Below are 24289 nucleotides of genomic sequence, written 5' to 3'. Positions count from 1 at the left end.
CAGAAAACAAACACAGCTCAAAGGGTTACAGAGTTTCAAGACTCCAACCTGGGTTCCTTATCCTGGCCACACGCGTGACGTCACACGTATGTCGGCTGCCACCGCCTGTGCAATCAAACATGTTAACCCTGATAACCTGCCTTCATTTAACCGAACTTTAAAGGCTGCTGCTTCTTGTTCTTAGGTTTGAAATAATAATTCATGATGCTGTGTTAATTAATTCTAATTACTTCCGATGATGCGGGCTGTGCGAGCTGAACACGGAGTCATGGAGTTTTTTAGATTCGTGCATCATTTCAGCGAGAAGCGGCTCAGTTTCCCCGTACAGTTCCGTTGTTGGACAGTGGGTGGCGGTGTGGCGGCGGACTGAGTGTTTTTCACTGGTGCGCACGCACAGCGTGACGCCAGCAGCAGCAGCAGCCAATCAGAAGTAGCCAAGAGCCTCTGTCCGGAAGTAAACTCAGAGGGGAACGTGAAGAGCAAGCGGTGCCCCCTTATAGAAGCCGCTGGTCAGACTGAAGCAGTGCAAACTATTTATGTTAATATTAATATCAACATTATTAAAATAATGTCCGTAACGACGTTGATGTCCGCTCACAGGTACGTGGCAGTTAGCGAGCCTTGCTAACGCGTAGCTTGTTTCAGAACCTCACACTCCAGCTGCTCCGTGTACACTCACCTGGGTCCGAGTCACGAGGAACTTCAGCAGAAAGCCTCGGACGAGTGACGTGTCCGGCCTGTGAGTAACGGTTCTGTTCTCCCTGTCCCCCCGGTGCCCCCAGACTGAGGTCCTCCTGCAGACTGCAGCGAATCCAGGCACACATGGTGAGTCGACCCCCCCAGCTACAGCCGCTAATGCAGCCGGTGGTCCACCTGGGAAAGTCTTGGAGAACTCTGGAAGCGTGAATGTGTGTGTGAACGCTTTCCAGAGGTGCTGCTGGTCAGGAAAATGTGCCACGACTGAAAATTAAAGTTGTGGTTTGAAACGGTTTTTGTTATATTATTAATTTTGTTCTATTTTTCTGTGACACATAAGAAGAAGAAAGTTTCATTTCTGTTTGTTTATCAGGTTCAACTTGCCGGTCCGCTCTGGGACTGGCATGGAAAACTGATAATCATGGAAAACCTGACCAAAGTCATGGAATTATGGAAGAGTTCAGTAGGGCAGCTTGACGAACCCCTGCGGTGCGATGAAGACTGACAGAGCCAAGCTGCTCGCTGACTTTAGTGGAGTGTTTGCGAGTAAATTTGACTCTGCGTTTGTTTTGCATGTGGGAGCGATATTTCGTTATGAGTTCTGTGGTTACGGAACCTGTCCTGAAAGGCTTGTGGAGGAAATGTGCTGCTATGAATGTGTATGAACCTGTGGAGAAGAGTAGCATCAGGATTTCTGTTCTGGACCAGATGTCCCACCACGTGGAACCGGAGGTTCTCCTGGAGAAGGTGGGCAGAGCCGGCGTGATCACCTTGAACAGACCCAGAGTCCAGAACGCCCTCAACTTGTCCATGATCCGACGCATCTACCCTCAGCTCAAGGTAGGAAGGAGGCGTGGTCAGTGGCGGCGTCCGCTGGGGAAAGAGTCAAGGCTGATCATTAAGGGTCTCGTGCCGTCAAGGTCTCGGTGGTACTGGGACTCAGATACGCTCGTAAACCTGATAATGACGGCGCCCTGGAGCTCCGACCCGACCTTTACCTGTCAGTGTGAGGCCCATGTCAGATATATGGAGCTGTAACATGAGCCGGCCATAGCACTTCCTCTAGTGTAGAGGTGGCTAACACACACAGACACACACACACACACACACACACACACACACACACACACAGTGAAGCTCATCAGGGGTCCAAGTCATCCTTCTGTCAAACCAGACCTTCAGATTCTGGATGTTTCTTGGAGCCTCTGCTCTGAAAGCTGTTGTAATGTGGATCCTGGGATCTTCAGCTGCGTGTGTGTGTGTGTGTGTGTGTTTGTGTGTGTGTGTGTGTGTGACTGCAGACATGGGAGGGGGACAACCAGACTGACATCATGATCATCAAGGCAGTGGGTGGGAAGGCCTTCTGTGCTGGCGGAGACATCCGAGGTTGGTAGCTGCTCCACGCGGTCAGCTCGGCGTACGCCACTGTTAGCTCATGCGCTGCTGTCTTTGTGTCGTCCTGTCAGAGGTTACAGAGGCCGGGAAGGTCGGTGGTCCTCTGGCGCGGGACTTCTTCCGTGAGGAGTACATCCTGAACAATGCTATAGGTGAGCTCTACATGTACGCTCACCCCAGAACATCAGCAGTTCACATCTGTGTTGCTCTGGACACAAACACACTGAAGAAAGTGACTCGCTGGTCAAACCTTGATGAACAAAATCCCGGCGTTGCAGGCCAGCGATCTCACGCCGGGTCGAGCTGCCGTCAGTCACCTCGTCTGTCCTCATAAATGTACTTACTAATCTTATTGTTTACCTGTCCGTGATGCCTGTTTTTCGAATGCTTGTACGTTGTCATATTGTCTTCACCTGTTGTGTTATACTGTTTGTTTTGTGTGTTCTTGCTGTCATGGGGAGCTGCTAAAACTGATTTTTACAATTATTGTTGGCAGCATTGCTGACAGTGACAAAGGGTTCGACCTTCCGCTTCTTCATGTACTTCATGTCTCGTCTCTCCTCAGGAGCGTGCAGTAAACCCTACATCGCCCTGATTGATGGAATAACAATGGGAGGGGTGAGTGCAGTCACGAGTGTGTCCTGTTTAGTATGACGTCATGATGTTGTGTCACACCGTTTGTCTGTGGACAGACATTTGTGTGGTGTTGTCAGGCGTATTTGTCAGCTCTGAGGTGTCATATCTAAGTCCACCTGAGGGGGTCAGTAGAGAACCTCTGCCACTGTTACCTGCTGCTCGTGGCAAGGCGCCGTCTGATTGGATGAAGTGTAAAGTGACATAGTGGTGTGGCAGCCAGCCGGTGTTTCCCTCCAGCTGTCAGATGTGGCTGGAATGTGAGTGAGGAGCCCAGTTAGCGGGAGGATTCAGATCAGCTGCTCCTGAACGTCCCGCCACGCTCACCGTCGGCTTCTGTAGCAGCTTCGCCATTCCTGCTGTGACCTGAAGATGCAGACAGCCAGCAGGATGTGCTGGGTCACTGTTATTCATCCGTGTGTGTGTGTGTGTGTGTGTGTGTGTGTGTGTGTGTGTGTTTCTCCCCTCACACTCCTTTTAGATTAAAAATACTTGCCAGTAGGTGGCTCCTATGAACTCTGGTACTCCTGAATAGATCAACTGGTAAGTGGTGGCATGAAAAGTTAGTTAGTTAACTGGAAGTAGCAGTAGCATCGTAGCAGCTATGGTTTCATTGAAGTTCCACATCACCAAAGAAGTATAATTAGCTTTTCACCAGCAGTGCATGACGTCTGGTGACTCCAGAAGTCAGAAGATGCAGGTGGAAGCTGATGGAGGCTGGGATGTAGACACGTGAACTCCACCACGACGAGTCATCGCGGTGTTTCAGCAGCTCACTCGAGTGTCTTTATGGTCCTCTGAGCTTAGTGTTCTGTGTTATTGGCAAGAAAACCCTCAGTGGTTTCAGGTCGTGTTCCAGAAGGAAAGTCTGGCGTAGAACGCAGTGATGTAATGTGGGCGTGTCTTCAGTCATTAGTCAGGCTTTGATCTGCAGCATGTCGACAGGAACATTACAGAAGCATTGCACGTAAACGCTTTAATCAGTGTTCTGTCTTATTTAGGAGGAGGTCAGTAGTGGAATCGTGGCGTCCGTGTGCTGTCGTGGGCTCTCCTCTCCTGCACTGTCCAGCTGTAGAACAACACCGGCCTGTCGTAGCATCTGAGTCCCTCCCATGATTCTACACCATAACGCAGTAAAAGCTGCGAGTCATTTGTGCTCCACCGCATTCTTTAATCACCTTTTGGCGTAATGGCTGTGGGAGGGAGACCATTTGAGGCAGAGCGCAGGGTAATGTTGACACAAGCCGTCCTCGGGGTGACGGCTGTTGAATGTGTGGAGCTCCGGCTGGTTCTATATTAGGAGAAGTCCAGGAGGCTCCCAGATCGGAGCCCAGGGCAGAACGCCGTCATCCAATGAGTGTTCTCACAGTCGTGATAACAAACCAGCTGGGAGCAAAGGCATGTCGCTCTGACATCAGGGGGATTTCATCGCACGCACATCACTCATCGCTCTCCACGATTTAAATCCCCAGAATTAAGATGTGAAGTGTTATTAATCCCAGTCTGCTGGGCTCCATTTGAGCAGCTTCCTTTCTTATCACCATCCAAACATTTACTTAGTAGGAAAGTCGGCTCCTCGCTTTCAGAACAGATTGTTTATAGTGCCTCGGTCGCGGCCCAGCTGATGAATTCTTACCCAGGCCGTGTGATGTAATCTCTCCCCCTCGGACAACAGAACTCGGGTTTGCCATGATGGGAAGTGAGATGTAAAAGGGACCCGAGGGCAAGTTTGACCTCCGGGTGGAGCTCCTCTGCCTGCAGCCCCTGTTTAAACTTAAATAATGATGTGGAGAGTAACACGTCTCTAAACAGTCTGTTGACAACTATTTATATGCTGCTTCACACCGACTGGAAGGCGTCTCCTAATCCACAGGAGTTTATTTTGGTTTGACTTCTATCCGCTGCAGAGTAGGTGAAATAATGATGAAGGCAGGAGGATTTGGCTTTGCTTGCAGAACAGATGAGATGTGAAAATTTATGCAAGACTGAAAGGCTTTGAGTCAGTGATTGGGTTTGTACACATCTGCTAACCAGAGTGTTAGCAAGGCCTCCTGATTCCTCGGCAGTGTAAACTTTCCTGGCTGGGTTGTAAATTGCAGAGGTGATTCTGTTTGTCAGTAACTTGTGTTTACAGCAGCGCGTGCAGCCCTGTTCTTATATGGTGGTTGACGCTGCTGCACCAGCACATCACAAGCTGCCACTGGTTTAATAGCGGAACGCTGGGTTGTGTGCTCCGTGCGTGGGGAAGAGTTTGACCCGCCAGGCTGCTGGTTTCACCAGATCCCCCGAGAAACCACTTTGTCACCCTTGGATTTGTGCTTTTATTGTCCTTGAGGAGACGGGCGCGTGGAGCGGGCGTGACGAGAGCGAAACGGCCGGTTCACAACAGTGAAGAGTTAGCATTGCTGTAGCTGCAGCCTCGCTACATCACAATAAATCCACACCACCAGAAACCATGTTTTCACTCTTCTGCCAACCAGCTGCCGCTTCTAAGCACTCATCTATTATTGGTAAAGGTAGCGGCCCAACACCGACTAACAGCTGGACCAGATGTCAGTGAGGATTCTGTCATTCTCCTACAGTAAAGCAGGGCATGCATCAGCAGCGGCAGCAAAGACTCAGCTCAGTGGATCTGTGTGAATCTATTTATTTGTTACCTTCGGTTCTACAACCACAGCGAGAGTCTCTTCCACCCAGTGAGCCACACAGCTCCGTCCTCTGGCTAATGGCTCGCAACTCTGTTTCCTTGCTAGTCCATGTCCTGGTGTCACCAATGACAGTCGTATCGCTGCATCAGTGGTGCTACGATCTGATTGGTTGAAGTTAGCGCGTGATCAACACCGATGGACAGATGGTTCACCCAGTCGTTTTTGAAGGTTGACTCCTCTGTCCTGTCAGGTTGAAGCAAGTGCAGCATTTGTTTAAGAAGCCAAACTCATGATCCTAACAAAGTTGAGTGATTAATGAGTTAATCGTTAGCATGCACGATGAACGGATACAGTCAGGTTTCTCTTCAACTCTTGAAAACTTGCATCTGCATGCATGATAGCTACGCTAGTTGTACTCTCTGTGGTCCATAAACCTGTGAGCGGTTCCGCTGTGTGTGGAGGTTCTGCTGAGCTCGGCCAGCCTCTGGCCTCGTTGGTCCAGCTGCTGATGGAACTCTCCTGACAGTCTCCAGGGCCTCAGGGAACTGGAGATGTAAGAGGTCTCTAAAAACAGAAATATCTACTGAGCTGTTGCTCAAAGTCTCGTCCCCCTGGTTGTGTCAACATGTCAGTGACTTGAAGTTGAGTAAAAAGTTGCAAGTCTGTATTTTTTCTGATTTCTTATGCCAAACATCTGGGGAATTCTGTGTAAATGAAGTATCTGTACTTGTTGGCTCAGACTTGTGATCTAGTTTTGCGTTTTAGAGATCCCTTGTTTGTGATTGTGACCTTGACCTTTGACCTCTCAACATGAAAATCGTTTCACTTCATCCCTCAGTAGGTGTTGGTGGCACGGCGGTCCTGAGCTGTAGAGTCGGGAAGAATGGGATGTGGTGATGGAGGAGGTGTTTGTGTTCTGGCTCAGCAGCAGCGTTGGGATCTCTGCTGCGACTGCCTGGAGAGGAGGAGCCAGATCTCCTCCACAGGGAGACTTCATGAATGAGGGAGTGAATCTGTAATGTGGAGGAAGTCATTTCAACATTAATGCAAGGGTTACCATTCAAAAAAGGTCATCTTTTGAAGTAGAACTCCTGGGTTCTGCTGCTCCCCGTTCTCTCTGAGACCAGCAGCTCCTTCAGTCTCCAGCGACGGGAGGATACGTGGAATCAAACTCAGCAGCTCTGATCCCTCCAGCCTGCTGCTCCATTCCTTTTTGTTGATTGCAAATCAGCCTGTCAGCTTTAATGGCGCCATCACCACATGTTGGTGCGGAGTGATGGAGGCTGAGCAGAGATCTCAGCACCTGATTAATCACCTAAAGGATCAGCTCATCTGGCAGCCAGACTATCAGCGGGATCTCGCGGTTGTTCTGGCGCTTGTTGTGCATGTCTTCTCTCTCTCTACCAAGACAACGTCCCAGCCAAAGCTCTTGAGTGGATGAGAGAAACTTTCCAAACTGAGGAATAACCCTTGGGGAGTTACGCCATCTCACCGCTTCTCTGCAGTGCTGCCCACTCACTCTGCAGCCAGAATGCTGCCAAATTAATTCGATTTAGGTGCGAAACCATAAGCCAAAGGTTAAAACTGGTATAAATCTCTCTCACTCGCCCATACAACACTTCCAGATACGGCAGGGATGTTGTAGGAGGTGGCGACAGGAAGCAGGAAGTAAATGTCATTCCATACCTGCGTGCAGAGCAGCTTTGGCCAAACTTACTTGAGGTTTTGTGCACATGACTGGTGGGAGCTCTGCATCCCCAGTGGTTACTTGCTCAGGTGTTGTTGTTGCCTGGCTCTGGTCCCAGGACCTTCCAGAGCTGATTTAGTTTGATGGAGCCTGGAACTGAGGAGGGGAGCTCTGCCAGGGTGGGCGATCAGCTCCTGCCGCCAGCTGCTTCATGCAGTAGAAGGTTCCTAAGGTTGGACCCTCCACCCGACCAGTGCACTCAGTCAATGTTCTCACTTCATTTCTACTGACACGTCGTGGTTTGCTGGAATTTTCCTTTGTGTGAAAACTAGAGTTGAGCATCGTCAATGCTGCATTTGACCAAACACCTCCCTGCTTTACTCACCCAGCTGTAAAGGCATCAAAACCTCTGGATTTGCAGCTGTGCTGTCATCCAGGATGAGCATCATGGCTGCTGCGTCTCTGGTGATGCTGGGCTTACGATGAGACTTGACCGCAACACAAAGGGACATTCATGAGTTGGAGGTGATGAATCACCGACGGGTGTGTGTGGTTGACCCGCCCTCCAGGGACTCACCTCACCTTCTACCATCATCAGGCAGTGACATACTGGATTTACTCCGACCTGACCGGGTCGTGACCCTGCTCCCGGGAATCCCCTCCCACATTCCCATCTCCTGTAGCTGAATGATGGCTTCATTAATAACCGTCTTCCCGGGATACTGAAGTGAGTCATGTGATTCCTGCTGGACCTCGGCCCGCTCCAGGCATGAGAGTGCTGGATCCTTTCCCTCAGGGTAACAGCATCCATCTTGTCCTCTACTTGATTTATTTATTGCTCCTCTGTCGTTTTATCTTAACGTGGATGAGAACAACATTCTGATAGAATAGATTGTTCTCAAAGATCCCCTCCGTCGAGGACATCAGACCCCTGACAACGAGACCTCGTCCTGCTTGTCTCCTCCCGTTTATATGAAGGAACGAACTGTCACACTTTGGAGCCTCGCTCTGTCAGGTGGGAGCGTTTCTGCTGGGTTCCTTCATCAGAATTACGGGGAAGTTCCTCGAGGCCTCATGACTTGATTTGCTTCTCTTCCTTGAGTTCATCTCTGTCTCCTGCTTTTCTCATAAAAATAGAGAATATTTGAACATTTTTCAAATTCAAAAATACAAGTGAAGGAACCAGAAGCAAAAACACAGTTTGGAGCTGAGAGAGACTGATTGCTTGCTGGCAAGGCCAAAAGGTCACTCATCATCTGAACTAACCAGTTTCAGTCTCTCGCTCTGTGTTTGTCCTCAAAAGACGATAACGTCTGTAGGTCGTAGCTGTTCTCATCTCGTGTGTTCTCATCGTGAACACCCGGGTCCCTCGTCTCCGAGGCGGTGGGTTTTTGGTTGAATGCCTTAAATAAAGTCTGTGGTTCACATGAGCTAAAGATATTTTACGTTTTTAATTTAACAACATAAAATATGGTTAAGAAGTGTTGGGGAGTCTTAAAAACCTGGGTTGCTAACAAGAGTCTAGAGGAGCCTACAGAGGTCATGGAGGTCAGTGGAGATCATCAGGGGGAACACAAGAAGCCTGAAGCTGAGTGGTGGTGACCTTGAAGTCATGTGACCCTGGTGTAGTTCCTTCTTAGCACTGCTAATCGTTGCATTTAGCTCATCCCTGACATGCTAACTTCCTGTTGGACTACAAACACACCTCATCCCTGGAACAGTTCTCTCTCTGGAGCTCGTTGCCGTGGCGATGTGGAAACCTGTTTTAGCCAGTTGTATCAGTGACCTCTTGCTTACTCAGGAGTTTTGGAACGTGAATCTGCTGTAGTTGTAAACTGAGAGTTATGAACTCACAGACGTCACACTAACACAGGATCAGCCGGGTTTAAACTTTTGTTCCAGTCAGCAGTTACAAACTCAGAATTCAGCTCAGGTCTGTAGTGTCGACAGTTACGAATGTTCTCGCTCCTCCAGTGTCTCCTCTCTGTTCTTCCTCCTGTTTGCGCTATAGTTAGTAACTCTGGTCCTCTCCGTCTCCAGGGTGCAGGTCTGTCTGTCCATGGACGGTTCCGAGTGGCCACTGAGAGGACTCTCTTCGCCATGCCGGAGACTTCTATCGGTGAGGTGTGTGTGAGTGGTGTGTGTGAGTGGTGTGTGTGTCGATCCATGAATTATGTAGCAGCAGTGATTTCAGCTGGAGGGCACCATAAAGGTCTGTGTGCTGGGAGGGGGAGATGACGCCGTAGATGGTTGTTCTGGTCTTTCATGTTCTGTGTGGAACCCAGAGACAGCAGCTGATGCCTTGCTTGGGTTCATGGGGATACTTTTTTTTTTTTTACTTTATGAAATACAGGTTGGGCTGCATTTTCAGTCCAACCTGGAGTCCAAGGGAGCAGCGACTGAACCTGACAGGAGGTACCTGGACAAGAGGAACACAAATCGGAAGATTATGTTGTTCTTGAACCTCAGAATCTCACCTCCATAATCACACCTTCACCCAGAACATGCTTGGACGCTGAGTTTGAGTTCCTCTGTGGCTGACTGGTTTAATGGCCACTTTCTGTGGCGCTAATTTAGCCAAGTTTGATCTTTTCCCTGCAGCCTAATGAGTCTTGTAGACAGATGGCCGCCTCCTGAGGCCTGAGAAGATTAGTAACAAATCTCTTAACAACGAACTTATTACTGCTGACATTATGGAAGAAACACGCTTGTTGTCAGTTTAATCCGTATGGCTTATCACAGCTATAACTCATGAACAATTTGCTCAAGGCTATCACGCCACAACATTGTGTGAAAGAGGCTGTAAATTAAGCAGGAAGCTAATGTGCCAATTCTCCTCTTGGTGTATTTAATGTGTTCTGAGTTTGTCCCCAAGCACTTCAGACGAGCCGTTCACAGGCTGCTCACTCGCTGGGCTCATGTAGATGTGCTCTGGATTCACGCTGCTGAGCACTGAGCAAACAAACAGCTGTAACCGATGGGAGGAGCCACCCAGCGCCGCCAGTTCACTCCACTTTTGGTTCTGATTTTTTTGCAGTTTTAAACTGTTTATTGGGAACTAAGTGGCCCAAAGGCCCTAAAATAACTGACGGGACTCTTATTCATCACCTCAGTCTCTTGTCAGAGGAGTCAGGTTTTCCACTAAAGATGCTTAAGTCAACAGGGGGACGCTAGAGTCAGGGTAGGTATGGTTCCCTGTAGCTCAGCGCACGTTGTCTTGTGTCCCATCAGATGAAAGACGCTTTACAAATGAAGTTTACTCATCATCATGTACTCTTCAGCTGATTTCTTACGCCGTGTTGTGGAATGTCACCCAGACGTGTGGAGCAGAGGCGACGTGGATTATGAAGTCAGCAAATGTAAAAAGGAGGTGCGCATCTTTTGTTTGCTCTTGTTGTGGCCCGTTCGTTGCTTGATTCTTCCAAATCAAGACCAAAGTGCTGAGAGGAAGGAAATGGAACGTTAATTCAATTGCAGAGGCTGAGAATTGAGTTTACCAGGGGATTGTTTGTGTTTGCCGGGTGTGTCTCTAGTGATAATTCTTGTATCCACATGAAGGTTTTTAATCCGCACTCATGCAATTTAACATTCGTAACTTCCCGAGCTGGAATGACTCATGAATGCATCGTGGGCCACGGAGAAGGGTGGCTGCCGTCAGCCGTGCTCAGCGCTCTTGCCCCATGTTGACATTTCTCACATCACTTTGGTCTCTAATCGATCAGTTGGACCCAAACACGTGAAGATGGGGCCCAGGCTGAGGTAGCAATACCCCACAGCATCTCTCCAAAGGGTTGTAGAACTGAACACTTCAACTCATTTGCCAGTTTGAAGAACGTTTAGCTGCACTTCATTTTTCAGTGTCAGTCTGTTGGCATTTTTCCACCTCCAACAGTTTTACAGCGTAGAAAAGAAACTGCAACTTGGAAAAGTTCTGCTTGGGTTTTACATACCAAGACGTCGCTCACTTCCATAAAAGCATCAGAGTTCAGAATTGATGCCCAGCTCTAAAAGGGATGATTCTTTGGGGGATTATGATTCTTGGAAGGATTATTCGCTTCAGGAATGTTTGGATGACGTAAATGTACTAAAAAAAGCGTCTTCCAAGAGCAAGCCTCTTACATAAATGGCATTTCAAAAATAGTATTTAAGGAGAGAAATTATAAGGTGGTGGATGGACGCCTGAGGGCAGAGACGCACAGTGTGAAGCAGGCAGCCGCGCCCTGGTAGCTCCAGTTAGCAGAGTCATCGCTTCAACGTCCTCAGCAGTTACGTAACGGCTGCAGCAGCAGGAGTGTGTTGTGATAGCTGCTCCCACTGTGTGCTGACCCGGGGCCGGAGGTGAAAGGTGAGGCAAGGGTGAGACTCCTCCCTGCTGATGAAGGTCGTCCACGGCAGGTGAAGAGAAGCAGCTCCAGAGCACACAAATGTACAGACGCACTAAAACCTTCAGCCCAGATTTCACACACCAGAGCAGACATGAAAATAGTTCCTGGGCTCTGTTTGTCCGTGTGAAACGTGGCATTCCTACAAGTCCAAATGTTTCCTCCATTCCAACACCACGACCAGATTCGTCCCTGTGACCCACAGGCGCCTCATCTCAACCTTTTGGTCAAAGGTTTTCCTTTTTATGGGCTTGTTTTCCGAAGTTTGATTGCTCTCCACATCTTGCTGGCACCAACAATACAGATTAAACCCGTTTCCATCAGATTATGTTGATTATTGAGGCTATAATGGATGCACCAGTCCAGATCAGTGTATCGCTCCGTCACCAGCGAGCTCCTCACGCGCCTCAGGGCAGGTAAAGATGACACCGACCTGCTCCTCTGTAACCTGGCTGATTCTACACTTTTGGACTCCCCAAATCTGTTAATCTCTTTGTGTGGAGATTAACAGATTAAGTCCAGTCCTGCTAGTATTCTGATCAACAGCCACAGTCGAGCATTTATGATATTGCATTTTCAGCTGTGAATCAGGTCAACTCATCTAATCCTTCGCTGCTCCCCCTCTCGCCTCGCACGACGCCACGAGAGCCGTCGCACAGTCACCGATGAAGTCTCATTTCCTGTCACAGGCTCTGCCATCAAATGGAAATGTTATTGAAAACAGACTAAATTCCTCCCAGATTAGAGCGGCGGATTGTGAGCCGAGTTCATGAGCACGACTGCTGGTAAGCCGCGTGTTCGGATCTCCATCGTGTGTCAACAATAACGGTTTTGTCAAAGGACGGTGTGGAGGTCCAGGTCTGATGCTCTCTAACTTCCACGCAACACTTTTACTTTCAATAGTCACTTAGTGGAAGGATTCATCAATCAGTGATAATAGGGCGCTATTTAGAACTTTTATTTATATATATATATATATATATATATATATATATATATATATATATATATATATATATATATATATATATATATATATATATATATATATATATATATATATATATATATATATATATATATATATATAAATACTGATTTGTCCAGTAACGTCAGCTGATATATCAGGGTTGATGTATATGCTATTAAAAATTAAGACTTTTTGTTACTTACAATTATTAAATTGCCATGAAGTTTGTTATACCAGTGTCAAATTGTTGTTCCTCCCTAATATCAGCCCCCAAAATCCTCCTGCGGTTGACCATTAGGGGTCTTCTGGGTGCTTTTTAAGCAAAATCCATCATGATTGGAGGGAGAGTGGAGTGTTGTGGTAGGAGGTGGTGGTGGTTGGTGGTCCGGATCCATGGAGACACCACATGAGCCAAGATGTTGCGTCCGAGTGATAAAAACCTGGCGTGTCCTTCATCCGAGGATCTCACCCAAACTGATCAGCTCCGCTCTGCCGCAGAAGTCTTGATGATGGTTTCAATCATCTCGTGCCTCCAGTCCAGACTTCCTCTTCAACAAATATCACTCCCAAAATGAGAGGGTTCAATACGCAGGATTAGTACATGAGGCCCTGCGAGGGACTGACACGTTTTCAGAGGCGGTCTGGACATGATTTTCGTATAAGAATGCACTCAAACTGTCGTGTTCCCTCCCATCGTTGCAGGACTTTTCCCTGATGTGGGAGGTGGCTATTTCCTGCCGAGGCTCCGGGGACAGCTGGGACTGTTTCTGGCCTTGACGGGCTTCCGTCTCAGAGGACGTCATGTGCACAAAGCTGGGGTGGCTACTCACTTCATAGAATCTCAGAAGGTATGGTCACTAATCTCTACGACGTGTGTGACTCTCCACCTCTGCTGGTTTGCAGTTGAATTATCCCCCCCCCCCCAAAAAAAACAAAACAAAACAAAACAGACAGCCAGGGTCAGTTTTCCAGTTGGCTCTCTAAACCTCCAAGCAGCCGTGTGAGAGTGGCGCCGCCAGAACACGGTGAGGTCACAGCTCGGCTGGAACGCCGGATGCTGAGTCACTGGGTGGCCACTGGTCCAGAGGCAGGTTGTGTGTCCTGCTGCTGGTGTGAAGGCAGCACATCAGCGGGAGGCTGAAAACCAAGGTGACAGTCGAGCCGAGCAGCAGGCTGATTCAGGCCGCTGGTGCAGTTTGACAGGAGAATCAGTCACCAAATCTACCTGCTAGCCAGAAGTAAAGGGATGAAGCTGTGAAGGAGTGGGGGTGCGTGGGTGGGATTCTGTGTTTCGTGGCTGAGTAGTCAGCTGACCTGGACACACGCTGGGTCACCTCTCACTTTCTACTAGCAACTGATTTATGCTATAGAATTGTTATATAATGTATTCAAGTGTAGCTGAAGTGAAAAATGCTTTTTTTAATGTTTTCAGATCAGAAACCTATTGTTCACCGATTAAACAATTTATGCCAAGAAAACAACAAAAAATTATTGATTTCTGTATTTTTATACCAAAATAAGTTTTTCCTCCTGTAAAAGAAAATAAGACACTTAAAGCAACCACTTTCATCCACCTGCCAATCATCTTTAAATGTAGGAAGCTCAGCTGCTAACAGCTGCTAACTCAGTTGCCTCCCAGAAGCCGGTTTGATGAGTCCTCTACCAAAGTGGTTTTACAGAGTTTCCTGATGGTCAGATGGCTTTGCTGGTTGTAGTTAGCTTGGGTAGCTGGGCAGCTAACATTAGCAGCCCAACTATATTAGCTGATCCGGGTTTAAGAGGGGCCTGGAGTCTCTAGGGCTCTACTGTCCTGGTTACCAGCTCAGTGGTTTAGATTAGCGCAGCATTTCGCAAAAGAAGAGCTCCTGGTGAGAAGATCCCAGCATCCCGGTCCAGGCTTGGAGTCTCCTTTAGCCTGAGCAAACCAGCACGTCAGAACTACAAGTGTGTAGAGACCAACGTAGATCTCAAACATTCCTCTTCAAAGCTGGCCAACCTGGAGAAAGAGCTGGCGGCCCTGAAGGCTCCCTCTGCTGAGGACGTCTCCAGACTGCTGGACTCCTTCCAGAAGGAGGTGAGGACCCCTGGGGTCGATTAGCATGAGTGAACTACTCTGATGTCTGGTTCCCTGTGAAGGATCCCTGTGTTTTCTGTCCACAGAGCTCTCTGGACTCTGACGTGCCTTTTATCCTGGACAAGTATTTGTCTGACATCGACAGGTAGGTCGAGTCACTGACGGGACTACCAGTTTCTGAGCTGGACTGAGCGATGTTTGTTTGTTTGTTTGTTCGTTTGTTTTGAGCAAACACAGTTCAGCTGCCTGCAGGTGGAAGTGATGTGCTGAGAAAACACTGCAAAGCACCGATGTAAACAGTGCAGGAATTACAGGGTTCCTGTCTGACCGGACCCTCCTGGGAGGCCCAGCGTTGCACCAGACAGTGGGGGGTGGGGGTGGGGGTGGGGGTGGGGGTCTGGACAGCTGCAGGAGAGGAGCAATCTGTTGTTCAGATGTATGTGATTTGGTTAAAGAGGTTCAGGACTACAGTGGTTTGGGGGCAAGTTACTGCTGTCTGAGAAACTCTCATAGACGTCCAGAACTGAACCTCTAGCTCAGCAAAGAGGGATGGAGGGTCTCATTCAGGCTCTGGGGGAGGCCCACCACCCCAAACTTTGATAACTTTAACAAAACTCTGTCTGCCAGTTTCACTTGAATTGAAAATCAAATGTAGAGTAGACGACATGCAGAACCTTGAATCCATGTGCCCCCCCTTGTGTCCTCAGGCTGTTCAGCTCCAGCAGTGTGGAGGGCATCATGCAGAACCTGAAGGCAGACGGCTCTGAGTTTGCTATGAAACAAGCTCAGGTAGGTTCTCCACATGGTGGATGGAGAAATAAACTCTCCTGAAAACATCCACGCTTCCGTTTGTCCGTCTGGAGGTTGAATTTAAATAAACAGGCCTCAGAAGGTGAAGACCAGATCTACAGAGGTGCTGAACGGGGTGTCGAACCTGCGGCAGACAGCAACATTCACTGTAACTCTGAGGTACGTAGGTGGACGCTGTGGAGAGACGTGGACGTGGAACGACCGACACCAGGCTGTCCAAGCCTGTGGGCTGCATCAGACCAGCAGTGAACCGCCACTCGCAGTGGCCGAGTGCTTGTTTGAAGCAGTAGAAAAACCCTGGTGAACTCTACAGGATTTGAAAACATGAGACCAAAGCCATCACAGCAGATTGAACAGATATCTCATGGTTTTAGTCCTAAGAACAAACACACGTTTTCAGAGTGGTGGCTCCAGCGACTGGATGGAACCCAACAGCAGCCCAAACGGTCCTGTGGGGGTTTACGGACGTAAGCTGACTGTTGCTGACTGGATCGGAGGATCCCGGGTCTCAGTCGTATCAAACGTTTTTGACATTTACATGAAATCCTGAATAACAGGAGCCGCGATGGAACCTTGATCCTCGGGATCCTACCAAGCTGATAGGGAGCGGTGGCTTGGAGCCGCGGCTCAGATAACATCTGAGTTCTGTTTCTCTTCTCAGCAGAGCAGCGACGTCGACGTGCAAACCGTTGATGGCGGCCGTCCGCCTCCGTGACTGTTTGTCACTGAAACTGTTGAGCTCAAGTGTGTGATGCTGCCTCTGGTGTGTGTTGGATTTTAGGATTAAAAATATGAAACTTCTGTTGTGTGTGTGGCCTCCCACTCTTCATGCTGGGTTGTCTCAGAAGTCTTAAAGTAATGACATCATTAGGAGTTATTGACTGGGACTGCCTGGAAATGCAGGAAAAGTGAGTGATGATGGCGAGTTCCAGGTCCCGCCTGCTGGGCCTCAGCGATGAAGTCTCCTCTGTGGTATTAAAAAGCTTTTCAGAATGAACTGATTGAACCTTGATGTTCCCTGTTTGCTGCCCACCTGGTGAACCTCAGCACCAGCGCTGGAGCTCAGCCACCGCCGTATTATGCTAGGAATTAGCGGCTACCTGAGTGTAAGTACTTAATGAGGTTAGACAACGTTGGTGGGTTCATAATCCATCCTGAGTGCTCTGACCCAACCGCGTCGGTGGCATCCACAACTGATTCGCTACACTTTAAGATCCAGCTCACTAATATGAATGTGGGAGAGGTTAGAGCGCAGACAGATAATGAAAGCCCCCCAGATTAGGCCCCGCCCCCTCAGATTACTGAACCACTTTTCAGCCGCCTCCACTGACTGATTAATGCTGGTCTGATGTGTTGCATGTTCAGGAAGTAATTTAATAATAATGATAAAATGCACGACTCATATTTCAAGATACTCAAAGATGCGTTCCAAGAGAAACAAACAAAGTCAAGTCCAAATGTGTGCGAGTTGACAAGTCGGATCAGATGAGAACCAGCGGAACATTCAGCTCGACTTTCTGTGACTCCCAGATTTTGTCCTGTGTGTTGTCTTCCAGACCCTGTCCAAGATGTCTCCCACGTCCCTGAAAATCACCTTCAAGCAGCTGCAGGCTGGCGCCGCGCTGAGCCTGCAGGACGTCCTGGTGATGGAGTACCGTCTGAGCCAGGCCTGCATGGTGAGAACGTCCAGCCGGAGGCGTCCTTACAGACGGGAACCTTTCAAACTGAAAGAGGTTTCATGTCAGAGTGAAAGGGTTCGTACGGTCATGAAAACCCTGGAAAAGTCTTTGAAAAATAAACTTGGCCGTCAAAGTTTTTGAGAAGTCCTGGGAATTTGCTCACCGAATACCCAAATATAAGCGCTTACGGGGTCCCGTGTGTTTTGGTTCGCATGTGTCCCCTTCAGTACAGCTCTGTTGCAGCTTCTCTTCATTTCTCAGGTGCAAACTTGATGTTTCAGAGGATGTTGAGGTTTGGGGAAATCCTGGGAATTTATGGGTGAAGGTGTCGAGCCCTGAGTATTCCTGTTTCTGGTTTGTGTTTCAAAGTAGAAAATTGTAAAAAACCCAAAATGCCAGAGCAGGTCACGACTCCAGCTAGCGTGGAATGGAATCATCAGGAATCTGAAGTTATTGTTACTTTCAACAACATGGTGGTCGTTTCCTTCTTGGCTGAGTGCAGTAACTTTGGTTCTAAATAACTGGAGAAGTAAAATGGTGCTTTCTTATTTCTAAATCTGTAGAAGTGGGATTTTAGGTTTGTTTGAACGAATATGGATCAGCAGGACGCATCTGATGAGATTCTCTCTCTCCAGAGGGGCCAAGACTTCTACGAGGGCGTACGAGCTGGTAAGTTCAACCAGATGAGAACAGCAAAGAACCACAGCACAACCTGGTCCTGGTCCTGGTCCCGGTCCCGGTCCCAGTCCCGGTCCTTTAACTGTCACCTCCACGTCACAAACCAGCCTCCCACGTTCACCAGTGGAACAAATACATGCCACACCATTAGAGATCCAATATGGCCGCCGCAGGAAGTTGGCAACAGCAGCTAAAGTGACATGCATCAGGCCCCTTACACACATTTATGTCCCGACACGCAACACAACCAGGTCGGTCGGTCAGAGGTTAACAAAGGTCACACGCCTGCATCATGTGACTCCTCCTCTGTGTCCGCCAGTGCTGATCGACAAGGACCAGAGCCCAAAATGGAACCCGTCAACCCTGGAGGAAGTGTCCGACCAGAGTGTGGATGAGTGCTTCGCCTCGCTGGGGGACAAAGACCTGACCTTCTGATGTGCCGCGAACCGGCCGCCACGCCAGGATCCTCCCATCTAGAACCACTAAGAGTCCGACTCGACCCGGAGGAGGCACTCGCCGAGTTTCTCTGCAGACACACATTTTTGCTGTTCTCCCAAGTTTTTTTTTTTTTACCGATTGGCTGAAGGAGCTCGTCTGCCCGCCCGCTCATAGTGGTTCTAGGTCGGAGGTCCAGATGTCTCTGCAGAACGTTACACAGCGTCTTCAGTGCAGCGTGAGGTTAGTGTGTAAACCACGGTTGCCTTTAGAATCGGATAGACAAGGAAGCGTCAGCCTCCACCTCCACAGCACAGTTACCTTTGTTTCACTCGTGACAGACGACAGACGGGATCCTTGGTCCTGGTGCCAACGGTCGCCATCTCCTCGAGAGGGTCTGGTCCTGTTGAGGAGATGGTGGCTGGCTCTCCCTACGCTCTGGAGTTACAAAGCAATGATGCAGGAGAAAGAAAAGGCATCCTCTGAAACTCACGACACGTATTAGTGTGTAGTTGAGAGGCACAGCACATGCTTGCAGCCGCCTGTGTGCCGTCACCGCGTTGGGGTCTGTCATGAGGTGGCCCACCCAAAACAGAAACCCTGCCGTTGTTGCCAGATGACGGGTCTTGCACAGAGGAAGAGGAGCCTTTGTGCGGTGGTGTTCTGTGCCGCGGGGGCGTTAGGAGAGAGTGATCTCACCGCTGAGTGCTTGTTCCATTTCCTGTGGGTTTGTTGTTATTGTGACGTGGACCAGCAGCAGCGAGTTCACTCACAGATAATACTCCTGCTGCAGCGACCCAGGATGTCAGCCAGATCAGACGTCCTCCAGAAAACACTCCTGCTGTCTTCAGTGTTCCTCCACATGTAAAAACTGGATCTTGGAGATTAAACCTGGTGTGAAATGTGTGTGAGGTGTTCTTCTTCTCTTTGTGGGTCGCGCTGAAAGGCTTCGTTAGCAGGGCGGCTCTCCAACCCTCACTAGCTTCATTATTTATGAGCCAGTAAAAAGGAAACGGCTCATCCGTCTTGTGTTTGATACCTCAGAGCTGCACATGGTTTTATGACCTACTTATGTCAACAGTCAGAAACCAGCTTTTCTTATCCGAGTTCCTGCTCAGATATGGAGTCTAAATATTTAACCGGCGGCGTGTTTGGCGAGTTAACTGCCCTGCTCGTCCTCGGGTATCAGCAGGGAGTCTCGTCCCCACCCGTCTGTTGCCCTCACAGCGCCTCGTTTAACACGGCCGCCTCCGGGCGCAGAGGACAATAAACCACCATAAACTGGGAGCGCTGGCGTCCCAGATGAAGCTGGCTGGTTTCCAGCCTCCGTCTCTGCAGCCCATTTCGATCCTGGTTGTCCTTGTGGCTGAGCTCTTCACCTGCAGTCTAGGGTCCTGTAGCTGAGGTGTGTTCAGGACATTAAGACCACTGATAACTGAACTGAATATTCTGGATAATCTGGTCACCATGGTGGCATCGGGGGGGGGGGGTCTGGTTTGGGAAAAAAATGGGCAAATGTAAGGATCTGAGCATCTTTAATGGCTGGATGAGCAGGTTAGAACTGGCACAGAATCAGATGTGGTCCAAAGAAAACTGGGGAACTCAGTCCTGGGACCCAAGGACCAAGGATAGCGGTTGTTGACTGACAGTGCCAGGACTCGGTCAGGGGTCTTGTTGAGTCCACGTCAGCTGTTTAGGCAGAAAACTGAGATACAAGCAGACCCCCCTGAGCCATGGAGCGCGAGCTGGATGTGCCGAGGCGGACCACCACCACACATACCGGGATGCTCCACACGGCGCCGGCGCAGGAGCGCCACTCGCAGCGCTCGGCTGAAGGCTGAGACCTTGTGTCTGAGCAACCAAGCTCGTTTGGTAAGTGGAAAAAAAAAGGGTATTACTAGAAAGCAGTGTAATCCTGAACCAGCACATTAGACAACAAAAAGATGAATGCTACCAGACTCTCCTTCTTTGGTGGTTCCATCATCAGCGCGACAGCCTCCACATGTTGAACAGCAACGTTTGATGGAATTGCGGCGACGCAGTCACGATTCCCTCTCATGATGCAAATCACAACACGGTTGCAACGTCAGTTCAATGAATGGTGATTTAATCAGTTTGAGCCAATCATCAGAGTTGAATCAGGAGCAACGGTTCTTAGGCGGCACAGACTGAGTCAGGACGACCCGACCGAGGACTCTCAGGTCAGGCGCCAACTTGTAAACGGGTGATGTCGGCCGTCACGGCAGTTTATAATCTACCATCGGATCAAGTCAAATAAAACGACTCAAAGAGAACTTTCAGCCCTGTTGTGCTTCTGAAACCAACCGGCTGGTCGCCATGGGATCCCTGACATTTGCAGACAGGCCGTCAGATCTTTACCTTCGAATCAGAAAATTAAACTCTGATGGAAAGACAAAGATGTGGAGAATAATCTCTCGTCTTTACTGCGGTGGGATTATTCCAGATGATAGATGCTGTTTCAGAGTGGCGACCAGGTCACTGTGTTTATGGCTTAACGATCAGCATGAGGTTGTTATCAGGACTGGATCCAACTACTACCATTGATCTGTACTGGTTTGACTGGTAGCTGTGTGGCAGTTTAAAGGTCATCAGTGGCTTGGCGTTAATCCCAGCGAGTACATCGCACTGCGCTGAAGAGCGGGGGCCAGACTCCTGAAACCACCTGGGGCGCTACGTTCCCTTAGATTTGCATCTCCATGTTAACTGATATTTCAGAGGAAGATTCAGAGAAATCGCATTTCCACAACAACCTCTTCATTTCAGAAGGAATGCGATTCAGTGGAAACAAACGAGATCTTTGGTTCAGCTGAAATATCTCCTTAACTTAAAGGTGATGAAACCTTAGGGGTTTAAGTTGAAACTTTCAGATTAGTTTATCCTGTCCTCCAATAACAGAAGATCTTCTTAATCTGAGGAAAAGCACCCACACAGCTGTTTCTCAATGGTTGTGAAATGTGTCGGTGATTTTTTTCCCCTTTAACTTTGTTTGACTAATTATGCTAATGCTAGCATTAGCACACCAAATATTAGCTGGTTTTAATCGGCTTAAACTCCGGCTCCCGCCCTCTTCCAGGAATCTGGCCCCAACCTCAGGCGACTGATCATAGGAACATTCATTAAGGACTCAGGCGTTTGTGAATCTCTTTTCCAAATCAACTGCCTCTGTTGGGGGGGGGGGGGGGGTCCACCCATCAGGGCTGGGCCTCCTGGACCAAATCAAATGTCCTCATCAGTTCTGGCTAAACACCTCACCCAGGACGTTCATCAGGTCCATCACTGAGTGTGAACGTTGGTCTTACTCAGTAACCACCAGTGCGAGGAGGGCAAGGCAAATATGACCTCAGGTGACTGGAACCAAACCACCAACGCTACACGGCGAGACGCCCACAACCACAGACGGGATCGTTCCCACAACAACAGGAGATGGACGTAGCGCCCAGCCCAGCAGGACTGGAACAGACTGGGACTGCCCGTGGGGGGGGGGGGGGGGGGGGGCGTGACTCACTTCCTGGTAAACATGTTTCTGACAGTAAACACATGAACTTGTTGGCAAGTGGACTTCAGATTGGCAAAACCAGATTCACCACCGAGACTGAAGGAGGAAAACCAAACCAAGCCGTGTCTGAGACGTTGACAAGCATTCCCACTCACTCATGCAGCCGTCCCTCTCACCGGTGCCCTGTTGGTGAAAGGGTTCACTGGGAAAACCCAGCCTTTGACAAACATTCAAGCACAAGACAAAAACTGGCGTTTGGAGTTTTGAAATTTAGATTTAAAAAAAAAAATCCTAAATTTTTGTTGCAAATTGAAACAATTTTTCCTGCCAAGTTTCTCTTAATAATTCCCTGCTGGCTGGTGGTCCACGTTTGGAGGGACGTGAACCATTGACTGAGAGGCCATGATTTAGGACATTCTTGAATTAAAATAATTTCACTGGAGAAAGAAAGTTTGCTAAAATGAAATTCTGAAATCGTGACAGGTATTAAAATAAAACCAAGCTCAAAAAAAGGGTGTTTGCTAAAACACGAACTTAAAACGAGCAAAAATAAACTGAAACTTGCTTTTTAATGGACGTTTTGAAGCTCATGAGTGTGGACGTGTTGAAATGCTTGTGAAAGCCTCGACCGAAATACTGGGGGGACATCTCCTCACATGGGGGGGGGGGGGGGGGGGGGGCGCGTTCCCTCGGTCAGGCCGACAACGTTTTAAACACAAACGTCTGTTTGCACCCTGCTCGCGACACAAAATCAAAGCCTGTCAGTCCTCCGCCATGGTCCTGGTCGAGGTCCAGGGTCCCGCCAGGCTGCCAGTGGACTCCGTTCCGTTCCCCGAGCCCATTTTGAGGCCCCGGTCTGCTTAAGGTCTGCTTGTGGTGGAGGCTGCAAGTTCCCCGGGGACCCCATGGAGTGGTGTGTGTGTGTGTGTATGTGTTCGTCCTGGACCTGGACCCCACCATCCACTGAGGGTTTCTAGTAAGAGACGGGGGCCAAATTAAAACCTTAGAACTCCAGCGACGACAGGAATGTTTGATTCCTCTTCAAGCACAAGCTCCAGATAATCACGGGGGGGGGGGGGGGGGGGGTTCTGCGTGTAATCCGGTCCAGAAGGAGGCCAGAGCCGCGTTAGTGGCGGCTCCTTCTGGACCGCAGGTAGAGGGACCCGTCAGCTCTCACGGAACGTCGCACTCGATGTAGGGGATGTCGCTGTAGCGGCGGTCCACCTCCACCCACTGCTGCACCGCCCGGGCCATGATCTCCTCCGACAGCTTCTGCGCGTACTCCAGCAACGCCGGGTTGACCTGCGGGGAGCCGTCCGCCGACCCCGCCTCTGAGCGCACCAGGTAGGCCTTCTCCCCCTCCCGGCCTCCGGCCATCCGCCTTCTCGGTGGAGTTCACGTCTGCTGACTCGCTCTTCTTGGACTTGACGCACCCCATCCTCCGGAGGGTGTAGCATCGATGTGGGTCAGGGTGGGGGGCGCGCGGGGGGAACCTGGAAGCGAGCGTCCTAGAGGCCTCTCGCCCATACCCGGCGCTGATCAGGGGGAGTTCAGAGGGCGAGCAGCCAGGAGCTCCATCCCGGGGCGGTGAAGCTGCTCCTCCGCTGACTGGAACTCATCTCTGCGGGGGGAGGAAGAGGATTTCAGTCAGTCAGTTTCATCAGAGCCGGCCTGAAAGAAGCAGCTGGGCGGGACGAGCGGGGATTGAGGACGAAATTTACCGCGGCCGTGACGACCGTGTGACCCGTGCGACAGCGGCTGAGGAGGCCTCACCTCTTTAGGGTCACCCCTCCCCTCCCCTCCCCTCCCGTCCCTTCCCCTCCCCTCAGTGTTTTATGACTCAATCCCATTTTGTCCGGCGTCCCTCCAGAGCACTGATGGGGTTTTTTTCGTAAGCTCCATCTGTCCCAGCAGCGCTCTGAGCCTCCCTGACATGCGCTTCTTTCATAAGGCAGCAAACATGCAGCAGCCAACAAGCAAACATGCAGCAGCCAACAAGCAAACATGCAGCAGCCAACAAGCAAACATGCAGCAGCCAACAAGCCAGCAGGCCGGACTGATCTGCAGCGCGGGATCATCCCGGCTGCTGGACTCACGTCAGCTGCGGTCGACCGCTCTGCTGGCCGGCTGCTACCGCGACGGTCGCGCGGCTGAGGACTCCACGTACCTGCTGGGTCCCTCCAGTCCAGCCGGCAAACCGTCCGCAGCCAGTCGAAGGGTTCCAAGGTCGTTCAAGTCGCGAGCGATCCGGGTATCATCTGGGGTGGTTCTCCTGCCCGCCCCACACCTCCTCCAGCATCATCCGATCTGAACTTGGCACCTGTTCTCGCTGCCGACTGCCGGCGAAGAATCACAGTTACCGGTCAAGTTGCCGATGGCTGCCTGGAGGAAGACGCGCTGCGCGTCAGACTCTGGGACGGCACTGAGGGAGAGAAAGACCCCCGCCAGGAGGATCGGGTGACGCTGCTGCCTCCACGTCGGTCCGGCCAGACTGGAGCTGCTCGGCGGAGGGAAGATCAAGTCTGCACGGTGATTAAAGGCGAGTTGCAGCTGCGCTCTGGAGCCAGGCTGCTGCAACACCGCCATCTAGCGGCCGCGCAGAGAACTAGAGCTTCCAAAACACCCCAACACCATTGAGAACCACTGCGATCGCTGGCCTCAGAGAATGAATGAATGGCGACATCT

General features: G+C 50.0%; 2 protein-coding genes across 2 annotated transcripts; one reads left to right on the top strand and one right to left on the bottom strand.

Moving 5' to 3' along the window:
- The first annotated feature begins 436 nt into the window (after positions 1-436).
- On the top strand, positions 437-18987 carry hibch (3-hydroxyisobutyryl-CoA hydrolase). The gene is made up of 14 exons (XM_086219599.1): positions 437-600; positions 783-825; positions 1405-1536; positions 1998-2082; positions 2163-2243; positions 2657-2709; positions 9100-9178; positions 13114-13259; positions 14399-14485; positions 14572-14630; positions 15193-15274; positions 16852-16971; positions 17610-17643; positions 17972-18987. Exons 1-14 carry the CDS (start codon positions 569-571, stop codon positions 18085-18087), a joined length of 1149 nt encoding a protein of 382 aa, XP_086075725.1. The 5' UTR covers positions 437-568; the 3' UTR covers positions 18088-18987.
- A 614-nt stretch (positions 18988-19601) lies between these two features.
- Positions 19602-24254, bottom strand: akap19 (A-kinase anchoring protein 19). Its single transcript, XM_086219605.1, is given in 3 exon segments — positions 19602-22976; positions 22978-23225; positions 23772-24254. Coding segments are annotated over 2 exon segments (264 nt in total). The 5' UTR covers positions 23043-23225; positions 23772-24254; the 3' UTR covers positions 19602-22777.
- Positions 24255-24289: the final 35 nt, after the last annotated feature.

The sequence above is a fragment of the Aulostomus chinensis genome, chromosome 12 (genome assembly GCF_037954235.1).
Source record: "Aulostomus chinensis isolate RoL2024-O1b breed Wild chromosome 12, RoL_Achi_v1.0, whole genome shotgun sequence".
NCBI classification, from domain to species: domain Eukaryota; kingdom Metazoa; phylum Chordata; class Actinopteri; order Syngnathiformes; family Aulostomidae; genus Aulostomus; species Aulostomus chinensis.
Note: the sequence above shows the minus strand (reverse complement) of the source record. Positions and strands in the feature narration are given on the sequence as shown.

Excerpts from the sequence above, each read along its gene's own strand:
- hibch (XM_086219599.1), top strand. The coding sequence starts at position 569 with ATGTCCGTAACGACGTTGATGTCCGCTCACAG. Across the intron at positions 2,083-2,162 it reads TGCTGGCGGAGACATCCGAG|AGGTTACAGAGGCCGGGAAG; the intron begins GTTGGTAGCTGC and ends TCGTCCTGTCAG. Across the intron at positions 15,275-16,851 it reads TTGCTATGAAACAAGCTCAG|ACCCTGTCCAAGATGTCTCC; the intron begins GTAGGTTCTCCA and ends GTTGTCTTCCAG.